Source organism: Chiloscyllium plagiosum, chromosome 9, assembly GCF_004010195.1.
Source record: "Chiloscyllium plagiosum isolate BGI_BamShark_2017 chromosome 9, ASM401019v2, whole genome shotgun sequence".
NCBI lineage: Eukaryota > Metazoa > Chordata > Chondrichthyes > Orectolobiformes > Hemiscylliidae > Chiloscyllium > Chiloscyllium plagiosum.
Genome location: NC_057718.1, coordinates 89215638 through 89234979, shown reverse-complemented (window position 1 = coordinate 89234979; position 19342 = coordinate 89215638). Strand labels below are relative to the sequence as shown.

Genomic DNA, 19342 nt, shown 5'->3' with positions numbered 1-19342 from the left:
CCCCCTCCCATTTATCTATTGGGCCCCTTGTGGCTACACCCCGGCCCCCCCTCCACATTCCTGATGAAAGGGCTTATGTTTGAAACATCGACTCTCCTGCTCCTCGGATGCTGCCTGACTGGCTGCGCTTTTCCAGCGCCACACGTTTTGACTCAACTTTCTCCGCCTTTACCTCCTGACGAACACTGATAAAAAAGACTATGCTTGATCGCTTTTACATTGTGTGATCATATTGAGCTCCGATTGGATGTAGCACAGTGGTGTGCAGCACAGCACACAGTATTCGGACTTCAAACACATCACTTTACTCTAAAGCTGTATGGATGTGGGTGCTATATATGTGGGGTGTCGCCATTGTTTAATAGCTTGTATCTGATCTGCACTTCGCTGATTTATATTCTGAGTTCAACTTTAAATCTGAGGTATTGCATCTGGTTGGGAATATGAGTAGGAGGGGTTTAGAGGGATATGGGCCAAATGCTGGCAAAAGGGACTAAATTAGGTTAGGATATCTGGTCAGCATGGACAAGTTGGACTGAAGGGTCTGTTTCTGTACTGTACATCTGTGATGCTCTAGTGCTCTCCTAACCAAGCTCATCCACAGAGAAATTTTAACTCCATCTCTCTCTCTCTGTGCCTATTAATAGAATAGATTCCCTACAGTGTGGAAACAGGCCATTCGGCCCAATAAGTCCACACCAACCCTCTGAAGAGCATCCCATCCAAATCCATTCCTCTACATTTACCCCTAACCTACACATCCCTGAACACTGCGGGCAATTTAGCATGGCCAGTTCACCTAACCTGCACATCTTTGGACTGTGGGAGGGAACTGGAGCACCCGGAGGAAACCCACACAGACACGGGGAGAACGTGCAAACTCCACACAGACAGTCGCCTGAGGCTGGAATCGAACCTGGGTCCCTGGCGCTGTGAGGCAGCTGTGCCACCCATAAAAGCATGGTTATGGACCCACAGCTCTCTGCACATAGCCTTGACTTTAAAAGTAAATTGAGCTGCTCTCTATTATAAAATGCAGCAATGCATAATGTTCAGTGTTCACAAACTTTGTTCTCATGATTTCCCATGATGAACTGCTGAGTCAGAAGGTCATGAGTGTTTTCTTTATGGTCAATTATTGCCCCATAACATTGAGATCAGTGCTGCAAGCTGTCATTCCAACACAGGAATCAGCAGCAGTAGCAGGCCACTCAACCCATCGAGTCTGTTCTATCATTCAGTAAGATTAAGGCTAATCTGATTATCAAGAATCCAGCTACCCCTTCCTTAAAAAATTTCCAACTCTGCTTCCACTGCCTTTTGAGAACAAGCTTCAAAGACTCATGACCCGCTGTGAGAAATATTTTCCCCTTATAACGGTCACCCTGCCATCTTAAAAGGGCGGGGCGGTGACCGTTTCTTTTTCAACAGTGAGCACTTGTTCAAATTTTCCTGCAAGAAAAATCCTCCTGTCAAGATCCCTCAGGATCTTCTGTGTTTCGATAACAAGTCACCTCTGACTATTGTAAACGTCAACAAATGCAGACAACCCATTGAAACAACCCACCTATTCCATGTGTTAGTACAGTAAACCTTTGCTGAACGCTTTCCAACATATTGACATCCATTCTTAAATACTGTGTTCTGTACTCCAGATGTGATCTCAACATAGCCCTGTATCACTGAAACATAACCTCCCTACATTTATATTCGATTGTCCTTGTTACAAACAGTATCATTCTATTAGTTTTCTTGATTATTTGCTGTACCTACATACTAACCATGTGCAATTCATGCACAAGGATATTCAGAGCTCTCTGCATCTCAGAGCTGTACAAAGAGACCTTGGAGTACAGATTCGTAGCTCCTTGAAAGTGGAGTCGCAGGTAGATAGGATAGTGAAGAAGGCGTTTGGTATGCTTTCCTTTATTGGTCAGAGTGTTGAGTACAGGAGTTGGGAGGTCCCGTTGTGGCTGTACAAGACATTGGTTAGGCCACGTTTGGAATACTGTGTGCAATTCTGGTCTGCTTCCTATCGGAAGGATGTTGTGAAACTTGATAGGGTTTCAGAAAAGAGTTAAAAGGATGTTGCCAGGGTTGGAGGATTTGAGCGATATGTTGAATAGGCTGGAGCTGTTTTCCCTGGAGCATCGGAGGCTTTATAGAGATTTATAAAATCATGAGGGGCATGGATAGGATAAATAGACAAGGTCTTATCTCTACGGTGGGGGAGTCCAGAACTAGAGGGCATAGGTTTAGGGTGAGAGGGGAAAGATATAAAAGAGACCTACGGGGCAACATTTTCACACAGAGAGCGGTACATGTATGGAATGAGCTGCCAGAGGAAGTGGTGGAGGCTGAGGGGAAAGATATAAAAGAGACCTACGGGGCAACGTTTTCACACAGAGAGCGGTACATGTATGGAATAAGCTGCCAAAGGAAGTGGTGGAGGCTGGTACAATTGCAACATTTAAAAGGCATCTGGATGGGTTTATGAATAGGACGAGTTTTGAGGGATATGGGCCAAATTCTGGCAAGTGGGACTCGATGACGTTGGGATATCTGACCAGCATGAATGAGTTGGACCGAATGGTCTGTTTCCATGCTGTACCTCTCAACGACTCTGCAATCCGTCCCCATTTATGCTCGCTCTGTTTTTTGTTAACTAGCCAATCTTCTATCAATGCCAATATATTACCCCTACACCATGAGCTCTTATCTTGCACAATAACCTTGGAGGGCCTGCCTGGTTAAGTGCCTTCTGGAATCCTGAGCACATTGCATCCAGCAGTTCCCCATTATCCTCAGTATACATTACTCAGAATACATTACTCAGTATACATTACTCAGAATACATTACTCAGTATACATTACTCAGTATACATTACTCCCTCAAAGAACTCCAACAAGATTGGTTAAACGTAATCTCACCTTTCACAAAACCACGGTGAGTATCTGGTTATCTGAAGTATTAACAGCTTCTATCACCTTCCCTACGATCAGTGTAGGACAGCTGACCTGTAATTTCCTGCTTTCTGTCTCCAACCTTTTTGAATGAACAATTTACGTTTGTTAATTTCCATTCAAATGGCATTTTCCCTGAAGTAAAGACTTTTGAAAATGTAAAACCAATACAACAACAACCTCATTCGCTACTTTTTTTTAATATGGCAGCCAGATGAAGTCTGTCAGGTCCTATCAGCCCACAGCTCCCACCATTTCCCTGGTGACTGCAATTTTCTTGAATTCCTCTCTCCCTTCTATTTCCTAACTCTCAACTATTTCTGGGATGAAGAGCGATACAAAGTATACATTTAATTTATTAACCATCTCTTTCTTTTCCGATATCAATTCCCCAGATTCACTTTCTAGAGAAACAATGCTCACTTTGTTAACTCTCTCTTTTTAAAAGGTCTATTAAAAAAAACTCATACTATCTGTTTTAATATTTCTTGCCATAGCTTTCTCCTGTACTTTATTTTTAATCTGTGTATTAATCTTCTAGATATTGCAGACGTCAGTATTGTAAAAAGCTCACAGCTTGTCAGTCAAAGTTTCTATATTTAAAAGAATGAAAGTCTTGCTTCCTTGAGTGGTGTTTGTGATTAAAGATTCCCTACAGTGTGGATACAGGCCCTTCGGCCCAACCAGTCCACACTGACTGTCCAAAGAGTAACCCACCCAGACCTATTTTCCCTCTGACTAATGCACCTAACACTATGGATAATTTAGCACGGCCAATTCACCTGACCCGCACATCTTTGTGACTGTGGGAGGAAACCGGAGCAAACCCGCACAGACACAGGCAGAACATGCAAGTTCCACACAGACAGTCTCCCAAGGCTGGAATTGAACCTGGGACCCTGGTGCTGTGAGGCAGCAGTGCTAACCACTGAGCCACCATGCTGCCTTGTGATCGCGCAATGCCCTGTAACACTTTACAATCAGCGCACTACTTTTACAAGTGTAACCATTGCCATAATGCAGGGAAATCTGAGACCAATCTAGCACACAGCAAGATCCCACAAACAACAGAGTAATAAATGACCCGGTAATCTGTTTAGTGATGTCAATGGAGGGATAAATGCTGTTCAGAACATTAGGGAGATCTCTCGTGTTTGAAACAGTGTTCTCAAGAGTGTACTCAAGAGTGTAGACAGGGCCGTTAGTTACATCTCGCCTGAAACACAGCATCTGTGACAGTGTAGTTTTACCCTGGGACCGCTCCGAGAGTGTCGGAGTGGATTATATGTTCATGTTTCTGACTCCATGTCTTTGCACCTTAGAGGCGAGAGTGCTTTTCCTGCCCAAAGTAAATGAAATGTGAGAGGCTCATTGTTTCTGTGCGTTTGGTCACCGTGAAGTAATCGCCAATAAGAATTGCATTATGTCCCACAACGCTGGAGTTGTTCTGCAACGTGAATCTGTTCATTTGTACGTTGCAGCAAATCCGACGGGAGCTGCTGGAGTCGCAGCTGAAAGTCGCCTCACTGCAGGATATGTCCAGCCAGCTGTTGGTCAATGCAGAGGGCAGCGACTGTCTTGAAGCAAAGGAGAAGGTTCATGTCATTGGCAATCGTCTCAAGCTCCTCTTGAAAGAGGTCACCCAAGACCTGAAGGAGCTGGAGAGAATCTTGGACAACTGCGGCAGTCAAGCGGTATGTCAATAAATCCACAATCTGGGAAATCGGAGGTGCCCAATTCAACACAAGTGAAGGCAATGCCATTTTCAGTGTCTGGCTGTCTTTCTGCTGGGTTAAGATGGCCAAGTGCTTTGTGTCTGTAATATTTGCCAGGTGTTTCGCAGTGTGATTTTTTTTTTCCCTATGTCTTATCCGTAATCAAGCAAACTCTCTGTGTTGCATTAGTCAGGTCTATCAGTTTGTGTGTGGCACGTGCATGTCTGTGCTCGTGTTTGTGTGTTTGTCTATGCAAGTGTTTGTGTGTGTCACTCTGTTGTGTGCATGAGAGTGTGTAGTTATGTGTGCGTGTGTGTGGCACTGTAACTGCATGTTTCATCTGATTCTGCAGCTTCAACACGAGTATCATTAATATAAATCAGAGACCACATTATGTCAGTCCATGGTGCTCTGAGTCTCCCTGTTGTTATCACACCTGCTTTACACAGTGCTGGTGGAATCTCCATGGAGACAGGAAAGAAGTAATGGCATCTTTTCTGGGTCTGTCCCCTCAGTTGGGGCAGCCTGGGAAGCCAGGAAATACACGCACTCGATGTGGCTTCAAATGGTTTTGACATGAAGCTTCATCAGGTCGCGTCCAGAGTGGCCTCTTCACCAATAAACATGAAGACAAATGATTTTGTTCCTAAATCCATCGACAGAAATACTAAGCACTTCTACAAAGTGTGCGCTCCTGTCGAGAGAGACAGCGACATGGGCATTGTGTTGAGCAATGAACAGGGAGACGCAGGAAGCAAAAAGACCGCTTTGGAAAATGTAACGACTTTGGTATGTGCACTAAATGTTAATTGCATACAGTGTTGAACACAAATTAATTATACAAGACATTGGTTCGGCCGCATTTAGAATACTGTGTACAGTTCTGGTCACCACATTACCAAAAAATTGTGGATGTTTTGAAGAGGGTGCAGAGAAGGTTTATGAGGATGTTGCCCAGTATGGAAGATGCTAGCTATGAAGAGAGGTTGAGTAGGTTAGGTTTATTTTCATTAGGAAAAAGGATATTGAGGGGGTCCAGATTGAGGTTTACAAAATCATGAAAGGTATAGACAGGGTGGATAGAGACAAGCTTTTCCCCAGGGTGAAGGATTCAATAACGAGAGGTCACGCTTTCAAGGTGAGAGGTGGAAAGTTTAAAGGGGATATACACGGCAAGTACTTCACACAGAGGGTGGTGGGCGTCTGGAACGCGTTGCCAGCAGAGGTGGTAGAGGCAGGCACGGTAGATTCATTTAAGATGCGTCTGGATAGATGCATGAGTAAGTGGGGAACAGAGGGATACAGGTGCTTAGGAATTGGGCGACAGGTGTAGACATTGATTTGGATCGGCTCAGGCTTGAAGGGCCGAAGGGCCTGTTCCTGGGCTGTAAATTGTCTTTGTTCTCTTTTCTTTGTTCTTTGTTCTTCGCTACAAGGATTAGCATAAGATGACAAAAGCCCTCAGGTTCTTGGTTGTGTGTTTGCCCTAGTCATTTGTTTTGGCCTGGCAAGTACAGAACCCTGGCATGTGAAGAATTGCTAATACTTCCGTTTGTTCCCCCCCCCAAAAGAAGTCTGGTTTAAGGATCTCGTCTTCCTTTTCAGGACCTGGCGTCATGGTCTTCGGCTGACGACTTGGATTCCTCAGGCTCCCTCAGCCCCGTGTCTGGCGGAAGCCTGGCTGTTCGACCCAGACTGGTAATTCCCTTCCACCCATCTCTATAAGCGACGTGGTAGGGCGGTAACAAATCTTTAGCCCTTGCATCTGACGGGCTGGCGCCATGAAACCATAACCGAGAGTCCCCTGGACAAGATGCACAGTCCCCTGCACCCCTCCATGCTCTCCTCCGCTTACCTCCACCTACCCCAAACCTCCGCCCCCCTCCTCCTTCCTCCCCTGCATGGAATTGAGAAAAATCGTGAATTTTACTTTGGTTAAGTGTTTCTTTTGACTGTTTGTTCTTTTATTAATTCGATTTTTCTGAGTCCTGAGCGATATGTTTATTGTTTGTGCCGATATTTCTGTCTCGTTAATCAGCCCTGGTTCTTTGAATTGATTTTTTTTTCTCTCCATTCAGTAGTGGCAGTTTTTCGAAAGGAATACTGGCTTTCCATCCCAGTTTTTACTGCACACCCCCTCCACTCAGGGCACACACAGCCCAAGCATTTCTAGCACTGCAATCTCATTGTACACTCAGCAACATTGCAGGCAGCATTTAGTCACACTTTCGTGTTGTGGAGCAGTCTGAAACCAAGAGCACACTTACGTTGTGAATCATGTGTCCCCCAATGTATAACCTATTGTCGCTAAGGATGTCTAAGGGGATAATGCATCACTCACTGTGGGACCGTCACACATTTCATAGAATCCTACAGTATGGAAGCAGGCCATTCGGCCCAGCTGAATCCATTTCAACCCTCCCTAGAGTGTTCCCCCCACCCTCTTCGTAACCTTGCATTTCCCGTGGCTAATCCACCTAGCCTGCATGCCACAGGCAATTCAGCCTGGCCAATCCACCTGACCTGCACAACTTTGGACAGTGGGAGGAAACCAGAGCACTCAGGGGAAACCCAGACAGACACGGGGAGAATGTACTAACTCTACACTGACAGTCGCCCGAGGCTGGAATCGAACCTGGGTCCCTGGCGCTGTCAGGCAGCAGTGCTAACCACTGAGCCCCAGCCCCAGTGCCTGGTCACTGCTCTCATTCCCTGATCTTAGCTTCCATGCAGGGCAGTACTTGCCAAACACTAACCTCATTTGAAAGCTTCAGACTGTGTGTGGTCGCAGAGTGAACATATGGTGGGTACCATGAGAGTAGTTCAGCTGGGTGGGATGAAGGAGGAATAGTGGACTGGGGTGAGGATGATGATGGTACAGGAGTCAACTAAATAGCAGACGTTTGACAAAAACAATCAGACACCTACTCTCCCACAGACTGTTTATTTTCTTTTTGCCGCTGCAGTCAGGCCTAAGAGAGCTGTCCACTTGTTAGGCCATTTAAAGGGATCTCATGGCTCTCAAAACTTAGTCTGAGCTCCACAGCCACCATTGAGTATCCCTGCGCACACGTTGGGATGAAGTATTGGGCTGCCTACAGAGTGGGTATACCGATGATCCGAGAGTAGAGGCACTTACGTCCTGCCCACATCAGACGGTACGCAGGCAAACCCTGTCTGTTATTATCCCGATGGACGCATCTGAGGCTGGCAACAAATTCAGAGTGAAACAGAGAGAGCTGACAGCTACAGAAGACCTCGGGCACATTGGTCTTGTCACTTTCACTCACTCTCTCAGGACTGTCTGCAGGGGCATCGTCTCTCCTCGTAGTTCGCCCCCCTCCCCTCCCCTCCCCTCGCCCAAGAGCTGGGTGAGAATCAATCCTCTCTGCCTGTGCCAACCGAACAGATCTGAACCATAGCTTTGGACAGTGGTCAGAATTGTTGTTGGTGTTCGTGGGACTGTAAGTGGGACATCCCACCTCCTGACCACTCAGTGAGCCCTGTTCAATGTCCTGGATACCCGAGGGGCCTGATTTTGCATCTTGCGCAGTGATGCTCGTACCTGAGCAACTAGCAGTGGGACAAGACCCAGAAGGACCACAGAGGAAATGTAGGGGCAATTTGTTTAACTTCAGGAAGGGAGTCGACAACAACTGTCCTTTTTCAGAATTGGGACTGGAGGTGCAGGCTAGAGCAGGGTCGGGTATTCCTTACACAATCAGGGGAATGACACAGCACAGATCAGGAGAGAAGTGCAGACAACTGAGACCAGGCACTGACTGAAGGAGAAAGCAAGGGCTGTGGGCGCTGGAGATCAGAGTCAAAGAGTGTGGCGCTGGAAAAGCACAGCAGGTCAGGCAGCATCCGAGGAGCAGGAGAGTCGACGTTTCTGGCATGAGCACTTCATCAGGAATGTGGGGGTTTCCTGATGTAGAGCTTATGCTCAAAACGTCGACTCTCCTGCTCCTCGGATGCTGCCTGACCTGCTGTGCTTTTCCAGCACCACACTCTTTGACTCTGATCTCCAGCGTCCACAGCCCTTGCTTTCTCCTTCAGTCAGTGCCTGGTCTCAGTTGTCTGCACTTTTTGACTCAGACACTGACTGAAGCCAGGGATTAAAAAGTCAATGAGCGTTGAGTTATGGAGTCATATGCTAGTTTGGTCCTACTTGTCCACGCAATCCATGTTCCCAAACTAAACCAGTCCTCCTTGCTCGTGTTTGACCCATGATCCTCCAAACCCTCCCTATTCATGGACTTATCCAAATGTCTTCCAAGTGTCGTTGGGTTAGATGGAGCAGCCCTGTTCCTGTTTGTTAATTTCATGTGATCATTTTCTGTAAGGAATTGACCCTTTGCAGTCGGAAGGGTTCAGGGGCTGGGGCATTAGGATTAAGGTAAGCACGGTGGCCTGCTACAATTAACAAGCACTAGATCAAGGTCACACACCCACAGTCTCACAGTCATGGACAACTGCATGCAAAACGACACTGCAGGAGGAACAGCCAGTTTCCTTGTTACCATGGATATTAGTCGCCTCATCTGATTTTTTGCTGCACTTTTTTTTTGTGTTCTGTCATCAGTAGCTTGGTCTTTATTTGCTGGACTGAACATTCTCTTTCTTTACCCCCTTCGTTCATTCCAAACAGCCACGGGGCATATGTAGCCTCACCCAGCCTGGAGCCTCTGTCAGCAGCCCACACAGCAGGTACCTTGTTCTCCTGGTTTCTACAGTTTACCTCTAGAGCTCAGAGAGGATGATGGAAACTTCCAGGCAGCGTCCAGGATGCTAACCACCCAGGGGGCAGGATTGGCAGAACCTGTGCAGAATTTGTCGCTACAAAGCGTGATGTTCCCACCGATCCAAGTTGTGTTAGCCTGACAGCAGGATCTGACTGTTGCTTATCACACTTGCCCTCGGGTTGGAACCATACGCTTTTATGTGTAAAGTATAAAAGTCCCTGTAACAGTTCACAATGTAAATGCAGAGCTGGGACGGCCAATTGCTATAGAGACCTGCGTTGAACAGGGTTCCAAAATGTTCGCACACTGCATTTCGCAAATGCCGGTCATTTGAATCACTCCAGAGTATGAGATAATGTGCAATCCCGATTCCAGATGGATAGTACAGCTGTAACTGCAGTCCAGCTGTATGTCCTGCCATATAACAGCCCTCCTTTATAAGCTTCCATCATCTTCTTTGATCCCAGACTTTAAATGAAACTAGTTATTAGGTTATTTTTCCCAATATCGCAGTGCTTTATAGACTCTTCAGACACTTTTTTTTAATCTTCTGTTGCTTGAATGCTCTCCGTGCTGGTTAACAGGAAAACCTTCCTGGCTTTGCCTCTCTCTGTTCTGCCTTGCACACCAGACAGCACTTGTAGCCCAACTCAGGCACGAGAGGGCAGAATTGCAGCTGCTTCCTACATCGAGCTCATTTCTCGTTGTGTCTCATCGCCCTGTATGTCTGACCCTTCAGTGTATTCCTGTAAATGTTGCTCAATCAGCCACCGCTCCCTGCCCCCCTTCCCCGCCGCCACTACCAACTGCTCAGCCTTTCCTACTCACCCCCGACACAAAATGCAAAGGGATTCCGAATGCAGCCGTGAAATACCAGGGAGTTCCTGTAATTGACTAATCTCTGTACCAGCCTGTACTGCTTTGAGCGGCATTAACCCAACTTCGTTTATTAAAAGCAACAGCGCCACAGGCTCTAAGTAATCTAGCAGCACTTCCAACTTGCTGTGCAGTTTGCATTCCAAAAGCTATTTCTAACTGTAAGGTCAGTGTGCTGCTGCCTAGTTTATTGTTGTTGTTTCTTGTCTGTGCACAATATTCAATTTGTTACTTTGACAAGCACTGATATAAATCAGTTTTATTGAATAGAGGAATAAATCAAGTGCACAGGCCTGACAGCTTGTGGTCAGTGTGCTTGGGTATTATAGACGTTTGATCTCAATCCTTCTGGGCTATCAGTATTTGTTCTCTGCTCAGAGTGCTTTGTGTTTGATCTCACAATGCACAAAGCAACCACAACCTACATTCAGGAATGAGAGGTCGAGACAGCATTGTTTCTGAAGTTTTGCCGAATGGATTTCACTAGTGAAGGAATGAGCATGCCCAAAGATGAAGGGAAGGGTAAAGAGGGCGAGTTACTACATGAGGAGGAGGGTGGGGGTCAAAGGTCATCTCCATTCATCCCGAGTAGTCGAGGCTGCGTTTCCCTTTCTCGACTTTTGTTTTCAGGTCAGAGTATAAGCTGGAGCCGGGAGATTTGCTGTTGCAGAGTGTGGAGATTCTCCAATAGTTACACAGTCAAATGACGGCTCAGGGCCAACCTTTCCCCACTTGGCCTGGCCAGTGGATTCAGAGGGAGACATTAACCATTCCGCAACAGGAAGGGATTGAGACTCTGGGATGAGAGAGAGATCCGACCGGATGACTTGTGAATGCTTCCCCTAAACGGGAATCATCTCTGATCGGCGAATCTTCCATGAGGGTAAAGAGGGAGATTCTGCCTGGAGCAATGTTTTCACCTTTCTCAGTACCTTTCCAGATGATGGGTCCAATAATGATCACTCTCTGCTGATAAACCATCATGAGGCATTGGTTTATTAAAAAAAATGGCCAGTCAATTTATTAACTTCAATCACAAACCAACTAAATATTGCCTAGGAGAAAACACAATCAAACTTCTTTGCTAGAAAGGTTATGTGATCCATCAAACCTTTCCCTTTAAGTATTATGCGAGCCAAATTGTATTCTTGTTAACAAATCTCTTCTATTCCAGCAATGACTACATTTCAGGAGTGTTACAATTAAGATATTTCAGTGGATTTGAAAGAGGTTTTAAATGAAGCATCAAGATGTTAGAGAACTTGGGGAAGAAAAAACAGAGTATTCCCATAATATAGTCTTCTCTGGATGGGCAGTTTTCTTTTACACTGACAAAGCACTTGTAAGTTAAAGAAACTTCAAAAGGTTCTGATGTTTGTGGAGGGGGTAACGGCCCAGCCCAAAATTCAGCGAATAATTTTCTGCAAACCCAGCATTATCTTGTGAAATATTACACTGGGAATATTGTGCCTTGTGTGTGGAGCTTGAGGAAGGTCACGACTTTGGTTGAAGTGAGAGTTGTTCGGGTAGGAGGTAAGAGAGGCATTTTTAAACGAAAACATTCAAAGAGGGTGTTATTGCTGCTTCTGGCAAGCCACTTTCTCTGTGCATGATTTACCTTCGGTGTGCAGTTAAACCCCGAAATAAATCTGGGCTTTGTTTAAAAGGTGATGTAACTCGAACTGAGACAAAGAGAAACATTTTCTACCTGAGATGGAGCTATGTTTGGTTTAAATGCTTAGTTTTAGTGAAACGACCTGTTAGTGGGTGATGAGGTACTGTTTGTTCCTGTTGCCTTTCATTAACTCCCATTATTGGTGTTTCTCAGACAGTCTGAGGTAATGTATAATGGGACTGTAGTAAAGGAACAGTGTGATGCTGTTTAATGCGCCGTGACTTTTCAGCGCTGTAGTGGACTTTTGGAATGACTGGGAGAGACGCCACATGTGTACAATAAATCCTGGAGCACCTATGCAGTCCTCATCACCCTCTGTTCTGCTTTATTGCCCTTCTAAAGGAAGATCTAGTCATTACAGCAGCAATCTGGTGTTATGCAGGAAGGTTTAACAGGATTATTTACGTGAACATTTGCAACAGATGTAAGTCCACCAGGTATCTGTAAATGAACCTAAAAGATTCAGATTAGAAGGTAGTTAATACAATCCTCCTCCTTGTGGAGATTCAAGGCCCACTTCTTAAAAAAAAATGTTTAGAATGCAGAATTGAAACCCCAGTGTATCCAAAGAAGGAAATGTTGAGATGACAGTGAGCCGAACTGAAAAGAGACAAGGAGTTGAACGGTGTACATGTTTTCCTAATGTGATCGGAGACCGTTCAGCCCCTCCAACCTATTTCATGATGTAACGCTGTTCACTCTCAGTGTTACTGTGGCAACAGGCACTTTTACGTAGAGGCTGTAAGTCTGATGATGATTGCATCGTGAACGTTCAGTCCAACAGAGTAGGAATCTTTCCTACTCTTGTACACTTCATGTCGTAACGCCATGCTGGAGCACGGGAACATCCTGACTCTGGTCTGAAGCCACACCAAAGGCTGTCGCAAGAGGGGATCACATCCAGCTCTGTTTGTAAAATACCTTTCACTGAAAAATATAAAGAGTAAGGAAGTCTTACTGCAACTGTACCAGGTGTTGGTGAGACCACATCTGGAGTCCTGTGAGCAGTTTTGATCTGTTTATTGAAGGGAGAGTATCATCTCATTGGAGACAGTTCAGAGGATGTTCATTCGGATGACCCTTGGTAGGGAGGATCATAAGCAAAGGCTAAACAGGTTGGGACACTGCTCACTGGAGTTTCGAAGAATGAAAGGTGATCTCATTGAAACATATAAGATTCTTAAGGGGCTTGACAGGGTCAATGCTGGGAGGATATCTTCCCACCTGGGAGAGTTTAGGAGCAGAGGGCATAGTCTCAGGATAAAGGAACACCAATTTAAGACTGAGACGAGGAGGGATTTCTTGTCTAAAAGGGTTATTCATCGTTGCAAGTCCTTGCCACAGTGAGCTGTGGGGGCAGAGACTTTGTGTATATTTAAGGCTGCAATCGACTCTCGATCAGTCGGGGAATCAAGGGTTACAGGGAAATGCAGGGAAGTGGATTGTGAGGATCAACCATGATCCAACCGAACAGCAGAGCAGCTTTGAAGGGCCGAATGGCCTGCCTGCTCCTGTTCCAATTTTGTTATGGTCTAAAAAGTATATTTGCATTTATATAGTGCCTTTTATAAACCTGAGCCCATAACGCATTTCGTTATCAGTGGAGTGCCTTGGCTTTCTGGTGACTCGTCTTACAGAGAATGCAGCAGCCGATTTGTACAAAGCATGTTCCCACAGTGTGTTAATGAGCTGATCATTTGTTTTTTCAGTGGCATTGGTTGGGGGTAATCTGTCGTCTAGGACACAGGGTAACCCTGTGATCCTCGCCTTGTCCGTGGGGTGTTCTCAATTCTCCCGGAGAATTGGCAACCGTTGACCTTTCAACCAACATTACTGAAAATATCGTGTACCGAGTGACTGTCCTGGTGCCGATGTTGGGGTCTTCTTGTGTGCAAATTGGCTGCTGTGTTTCCTACATCAAAGCAATGGCTCCCGCCTCTGAAATGTTTCGTTGTGACCCGACAGGCTCACAAAAGAGACTGCGTAAATGCAAATCTGCCACTCCTAACAACGTGAGAGATGATAGATAGAGAACGAGAGTGAGGGTGAGAGGAAATCCCTAAATCGGAAGGCAAGAATCAGAAATGGACTCAATTCAGAAAGCTCAGCAACGGAAGGACGGCTTTCTCTGTGGCTCCAGAGCCGGTGGGATCTGAACAGGGAGCTGCCCGGGACTGTCAGAAATTGCTTTTGACCCTGAGATTTGGTGCTTGTTCAGACGACCTGAAGCACCAAATGGTGAAACGGGAGGCAACCGATTCTGTTTGAAGTGTTTCATCGATAGAAGGCCCTCACTCTTGGTGCTGACACAGGAAAGAAAGAGGAAAACCAAGATGTTTACCTGAATTAAACTCTTTAAGCTCGTCTTTGGACCAGGCCGAGCCCTGGTAGGTGATAAAGGTCCCAAAGCCTCTAACCACACAATGTGCAGGGTAACCATCATGTTCCAGACAGTTGTCCTGCAGGGAGGTTCTGTTTATGGCAATCTGGGGCAACATTGCTTTTGTTTTTAAAAATACACGTCGTCCAATAAATGGCCATTGAATTACAATCCCTGAAGTGTGGAAGCAGGCCATTCAGCTCATCGATTCCATTCCGACCCTCCAAAGAGCACTCCAGCCACACACCCCACCCTGTAACCTTGCATTCCCCATGGTACAACCCTGAACACTATGGGGCAATTTAGCATGGCCAATCCACCTAACCCGCACTCCTTTGGACTATGAGAGGAAATGGGAGGAAACTCATGCAGACACGAGGAAGATGTGCACACTCCTCAGAGGCAGTCACCCGAGGTTGGAATTGAACTGCTGAGCCACAATGCCATTTCTCTGTATGGATGTAGTGACTGACCCAGCTTGTCCCATGTGCAGGAGAGAGCAGAGTTAACATGTTATCTTGGTGACAAAATAACTGGTTGGCATTTTTTTTATTTTGAAGGGGTGAAGGTTATACACGATATGCTGGTATTTATGGTATTGGACTGACAGTTCAGAAGGTGCAAGTTTCTGCCAATCACAGCTAGCTGTGAAATTAAGTTCAATAAATAAATAATGTTTCTAGCACCCAGAAACTTCGGATGGGAGCCTACCTGGTTCACTAATGCCTGTCATGGGAGGGAACTCTCTACTCCTTACCCAGTCTGGTGCACACAAAACCGCTGATGAAGGGCTTATGCCCGAAATGTCGATTCCCCTGCTCCTCGGATGCTGCCTGACTGGCTGTGTTTTTCCAGCACCACACTCTTTGACTCTGATCTCCAGCATCTGCAGTCCTCACTTTCTCCCACACAAAACTGCAGTCCTACACTACAGTATTTATACTCCGAACCATTGGGAGTAGTCATTTGACCCATATAATCTGCATCATGGCTGATCTTCCACCTCAACACCATTTCCCCACACTGTACCCAGGTCCCTTTGATGTCTTTAATATCTTGAAATCCACTGATCCCTGGTCTGTACATATTTAATAATTGACCTTCTACACCTCTCTATGGTAGAAGATTCAAAGATTCATCTCCCTTTAAGTGAAAAGATGCACCTTGCTGTAGGCACGGCACCTCCAGCCAGGGGTAGATACCCTTTCTATATCTACGTTGTGGAACCCTGTAAGAATTCTGTGTGTTTCACTGGGGAATCTTGGCTCAGTCTCTCTTCGGAGTACAGTCCCACCTATCCTGAACCTTTCCTTTATGCAGGTTTATCCTCCCTTGGGTAGGGAGCTAAGACAGCACACAGTACTCCAGGTCTGGTCTAACCAGGGCTTCCATTAACTGCATTTACTTCTGTATTTGAGTCCCCCAGCAATAAGGGTTAACAAACCATTTGCGGTCTTAATTGTTGTATGGTAACTTGAAGTGACTCATTAACAAGGCCACCCTATGCAAATCAACACTTCCCAACCCCTCTCCATTTAATCAATAATCTGCATCTCTGTTTCCCTCACTGAATCCATTCCTTTTTACCTCGATAAATATGGATTCCCCATGGTGAACGATTGAGAGACTTGCTTTGCGCCAGCCTACTGCGGGCATCTACGTAATTGTGTTAATTTGAATTCAGGAATTAATGTGAAAGATGTTCCTGAATTTCAATCAAAAGCATCCACGCCAAGTCATAGACCAAAGTTCAAAGTTTCTCAAACTGCAGACAGCTGGCAGAGGCAGTCTGGGCTGAATGGCCCCCTTCTGTGCTGTTTGAGGTGAGATAGAGTAACTGCACTCTCATTTTGAGTCTGACACATACTAGGAGGGAAGAACTCTATAATATTGCTAACATTATAGCATTCACCAGAGCATTGATGCAAACTGTCAGGCACTGTACCTGACTGTGAAGTTTTTCTTTTCTGTCTTAAACAGGCGCCTTTAGTTGTCTTCTTGGAGACTATTGTGAATTGCTGTATAATTGTGGGGGACGTTCTCTCTACATCTGCTGGTATCTCTTAGTTGGCACTGTTCCTCCAATTGTACATATCAAACTAATAGCAGGGAAAGCATAGTCAGTCCATCACAGCGATCCCACAAGCTGCTAACCAGGGGCATCCTATCCAAGCCACATTTCCCCTTTTTTCCCTCATGTCCAAAGTGCACCCCTCCCAAACCTACACCATCCTGTCCGTCTAGAAGGCCTGTTGTGTGTCCATCAATAGGGTTGACCACTCGGCCGGTGTGTAGCCCTGAAGGTTTCATCACGTGACCTTCTAACCTGAACCATCCCACACCACAATTTGCCCGTCCTCTTAAGGGCACAGCCTTCTTACTGTCCATTGACTGGATTAATCTTGACTTTAGTCTTGCCCCTCATTTACAACACTACTAGAACGCCTCAAACATTCAAAGAAAACAGGAGAACAAAATATTGAGCACCCGGGTTTGTTACGTTGGGCTCTATCACAGCAGTCTCCTGGAGATGAATCCTCAATTCCTGAAGATTATCAGACAGTCCAGGAGTGTTGGCAGCCCTGGCTTTATGCTGCTGGTATTCAATGGTCATTGTAATTTGGAAAGCGTTGTGTTTAAGGAATGCAATTTTGTTGACAACTATAAACTAAAATATATATTAGCAGCTTAAGCTCAGTGGGGAGCAAGGGTTAAACTTTTCAAATGGGTCCTTGACCCTCCATACTGAGGAGGCCTGTGAAAGAATGATGCATGGAGGACTGCATAGAAAAATAGATTGAAATCTGGATGTAGTTGTATTTCCCCAGCAGCCTGTGCAGCAGGCTAGGTTCCGACTTCAAATGTGAGACTGGGAATCTCGCAAGAGGGTTTGTTCCAAAGGGGACGTTTGTCTCAGCTGTAATTTTTTTTTTTCTAATTTGTATGTTATTATAAATACAGGCTCCACAAAGAAAGCCAAAGAGATTCTTCCCATTCTAAGGAGTTGGAAGCCCGGAAGAAGCCGTCCTTTCTCCTGCGAGTGCTCCGAGCAGCGTTACCTCTGCAGTTGTTGCTGCTGCTGCTGATCGCTCTGGCCTGTCTTGTGCCAATGACTGAGGAAGACTATAGCTGTGCCTCATCCAACAACTTTGCCCGATCCTTCCACCCCATGCTGAGGTACACCAATGGGCCCCCTCCAATATGACCAATAGGAGAGAGAGAGTTGAGAAATGGAATCGTCACCAGACACAGTTTCTCATGGAAAGGGGGAAAGCAAGCCTGGCTCCTTTAGAGCTCTCCACTCCATTGGCTACTCTGTACGATGTCCTTTGAAACCACTCGGGTCAAACTGAAGCCACAGGATGGGCATGAAAGTAGCCAGTCCGCGCTCCCAGATCCAGGATTCAAAGAGAAACATGTAACATACCAGTTTAAATAACTTTTTAATGAGCATTTATTTTCTACAGTGTTTGCTTTAGGCATGGGCTTGTATAGTTTGAGCTTTCAAAATTAACTCTCTGAATGTGTGAACGTTGTAAATCTAGAAGGGAGTCTGAGCTGGATAGTATTGAGATGTAAGTAAACTTTCAGGCGATGTCAATCAGACAATTATTGGATGTAAACTAAAATTGAACAGATTATATGTGTACAGATTGTTAAAGCTATTTTATGGTTTAATATAACCCTTTGCATTTAGTACCCACGCTGATCATTTTTACCTTGTGAGCTGCTTTTCAGAAACCTGCACTGAGCGAATACTTCCCTTTCTCGATGTTACTTGGTGGAGGGAGGCATGAATGTGTACATAATATATAAATATAAATCCTCCCGCAACCTCTTGCTTTGTGCAATGGGTGGGACACATGTTTGAAGCAATTCCAAAGGGAATCCAGTGATGAAATTCAAAACGAGGGAAGCCTCTTGAACAGTGTCACTCCTGTTGACCGCTGTGATCGTCTAATTGTGGCATGTTCCGATCATGGTCAAACCGCAGCGCGTTTTTCTATTCAGAAGCAGCCTCGTGTGTCTACAAGTAAGAATATGGAAAGCTGGTTCTTTTTGGTGTACAGCAGAAAGCCGGGTCTCTCATTAAAGGACCTACTTCTTTCATCCTGGTCTTTGTGTCATCACTGCTTTGCACCTATTGCACGTTCCAACATAGGATCTGAACTCAATGCAACGTAACCTCTTTGCTCCCTACCCCTCTTCCATGGAAGGGAATGCAAGTGCGTCACCCCCACCTCTGATCACTTGTCGATTTGAGCAAGTGAACCAGCAATTGGAAATAGCCCATCATAGTTACAGTGCAAAAGGAAAGCATGGTCCACTGTTGTTTGTCATTTATATGAATGATTTGGATGAGAATTAGAGGAGGGGTAAGTTTGTAGATGACACCAAAGTTGGTGTTATAGTGGACAGTGAAGAAAGTTCTCTTGAGAATACCACAGGTTCTTGATCAAATGGGCCAGTGGGCCAAGGAGTGGCAGATGGAGTTTAATTTATATAAATGCGAGGTGTACTGTATTTTGGAAAGGCAAACCAGGGCAGGACTTATACAGTTAATGGTAGAGCCCTGGGGAGTGTTGCTGAAGAGAGACCTAGCAGTGCAGATACATAGTTCCTTGAAAGTGCTGTCACTGGTAAATAGATCTTCATGGGTCTGAACACTGAGTATAGGAGTTGGGAGGTCATGTTACGGCTGTACAAGACATTAGTCAGGCCACACTTGGATACAATTCTGGTCGCCTGCTATAAAAAGGATATTATTAAACTGGAAACAATGCAAAAATGATTTAGATGGATATTACCGAGACTGGAAGGTTTGAGTTAATAGGATAGGCTGGGACTTTTTTCACTGGCACGTAGGAGGTTGAGGGGTGACCTTATAGAGGTTTATAAAATCACAAGCGGCATAGATAAGGTGAATAGCAAAGGCCTTTTCCCTGGGGTGGGGGAGTCCAAAACTGGAGGGCTTTGGTTTAAGGAG

At 45.5% G+C, this 19342-nt stretch overlaps 1 protein-coding gene across 1 annotated transcript in view; it reads left to right on the top strand.

The window, feature by feature from the left end:
* syne1b (spectrin repeat containing, nuclear envelope 1b) overlaps positions 1-18465 on the top strand; it is a 502247-nt gene extending 483782 nt beyond the window's left edge. The window contains exons 140-143 of the mRNA XM_043696857.1: positions 4446-4658; positions 6285-6377; positions 9331-9389; positions 17317-18465. Of these exons, the coding sequence (XP_043552792.1) occupies positions 4446-4658; positions 6285-6377; positions 9331-9389; positions 17317-17560 (609 nt within the window). The 3' untranslated portion in view covers positions 17561-18465. The remainder of the gene's footprint in view (positions 1-4445; positions 4659-6284; positions 6378-9330; positions 9390-17316) is intronic.
* The last annotated feature ends 877 nt before the right edge of the window (positions 18466-19342 follow it).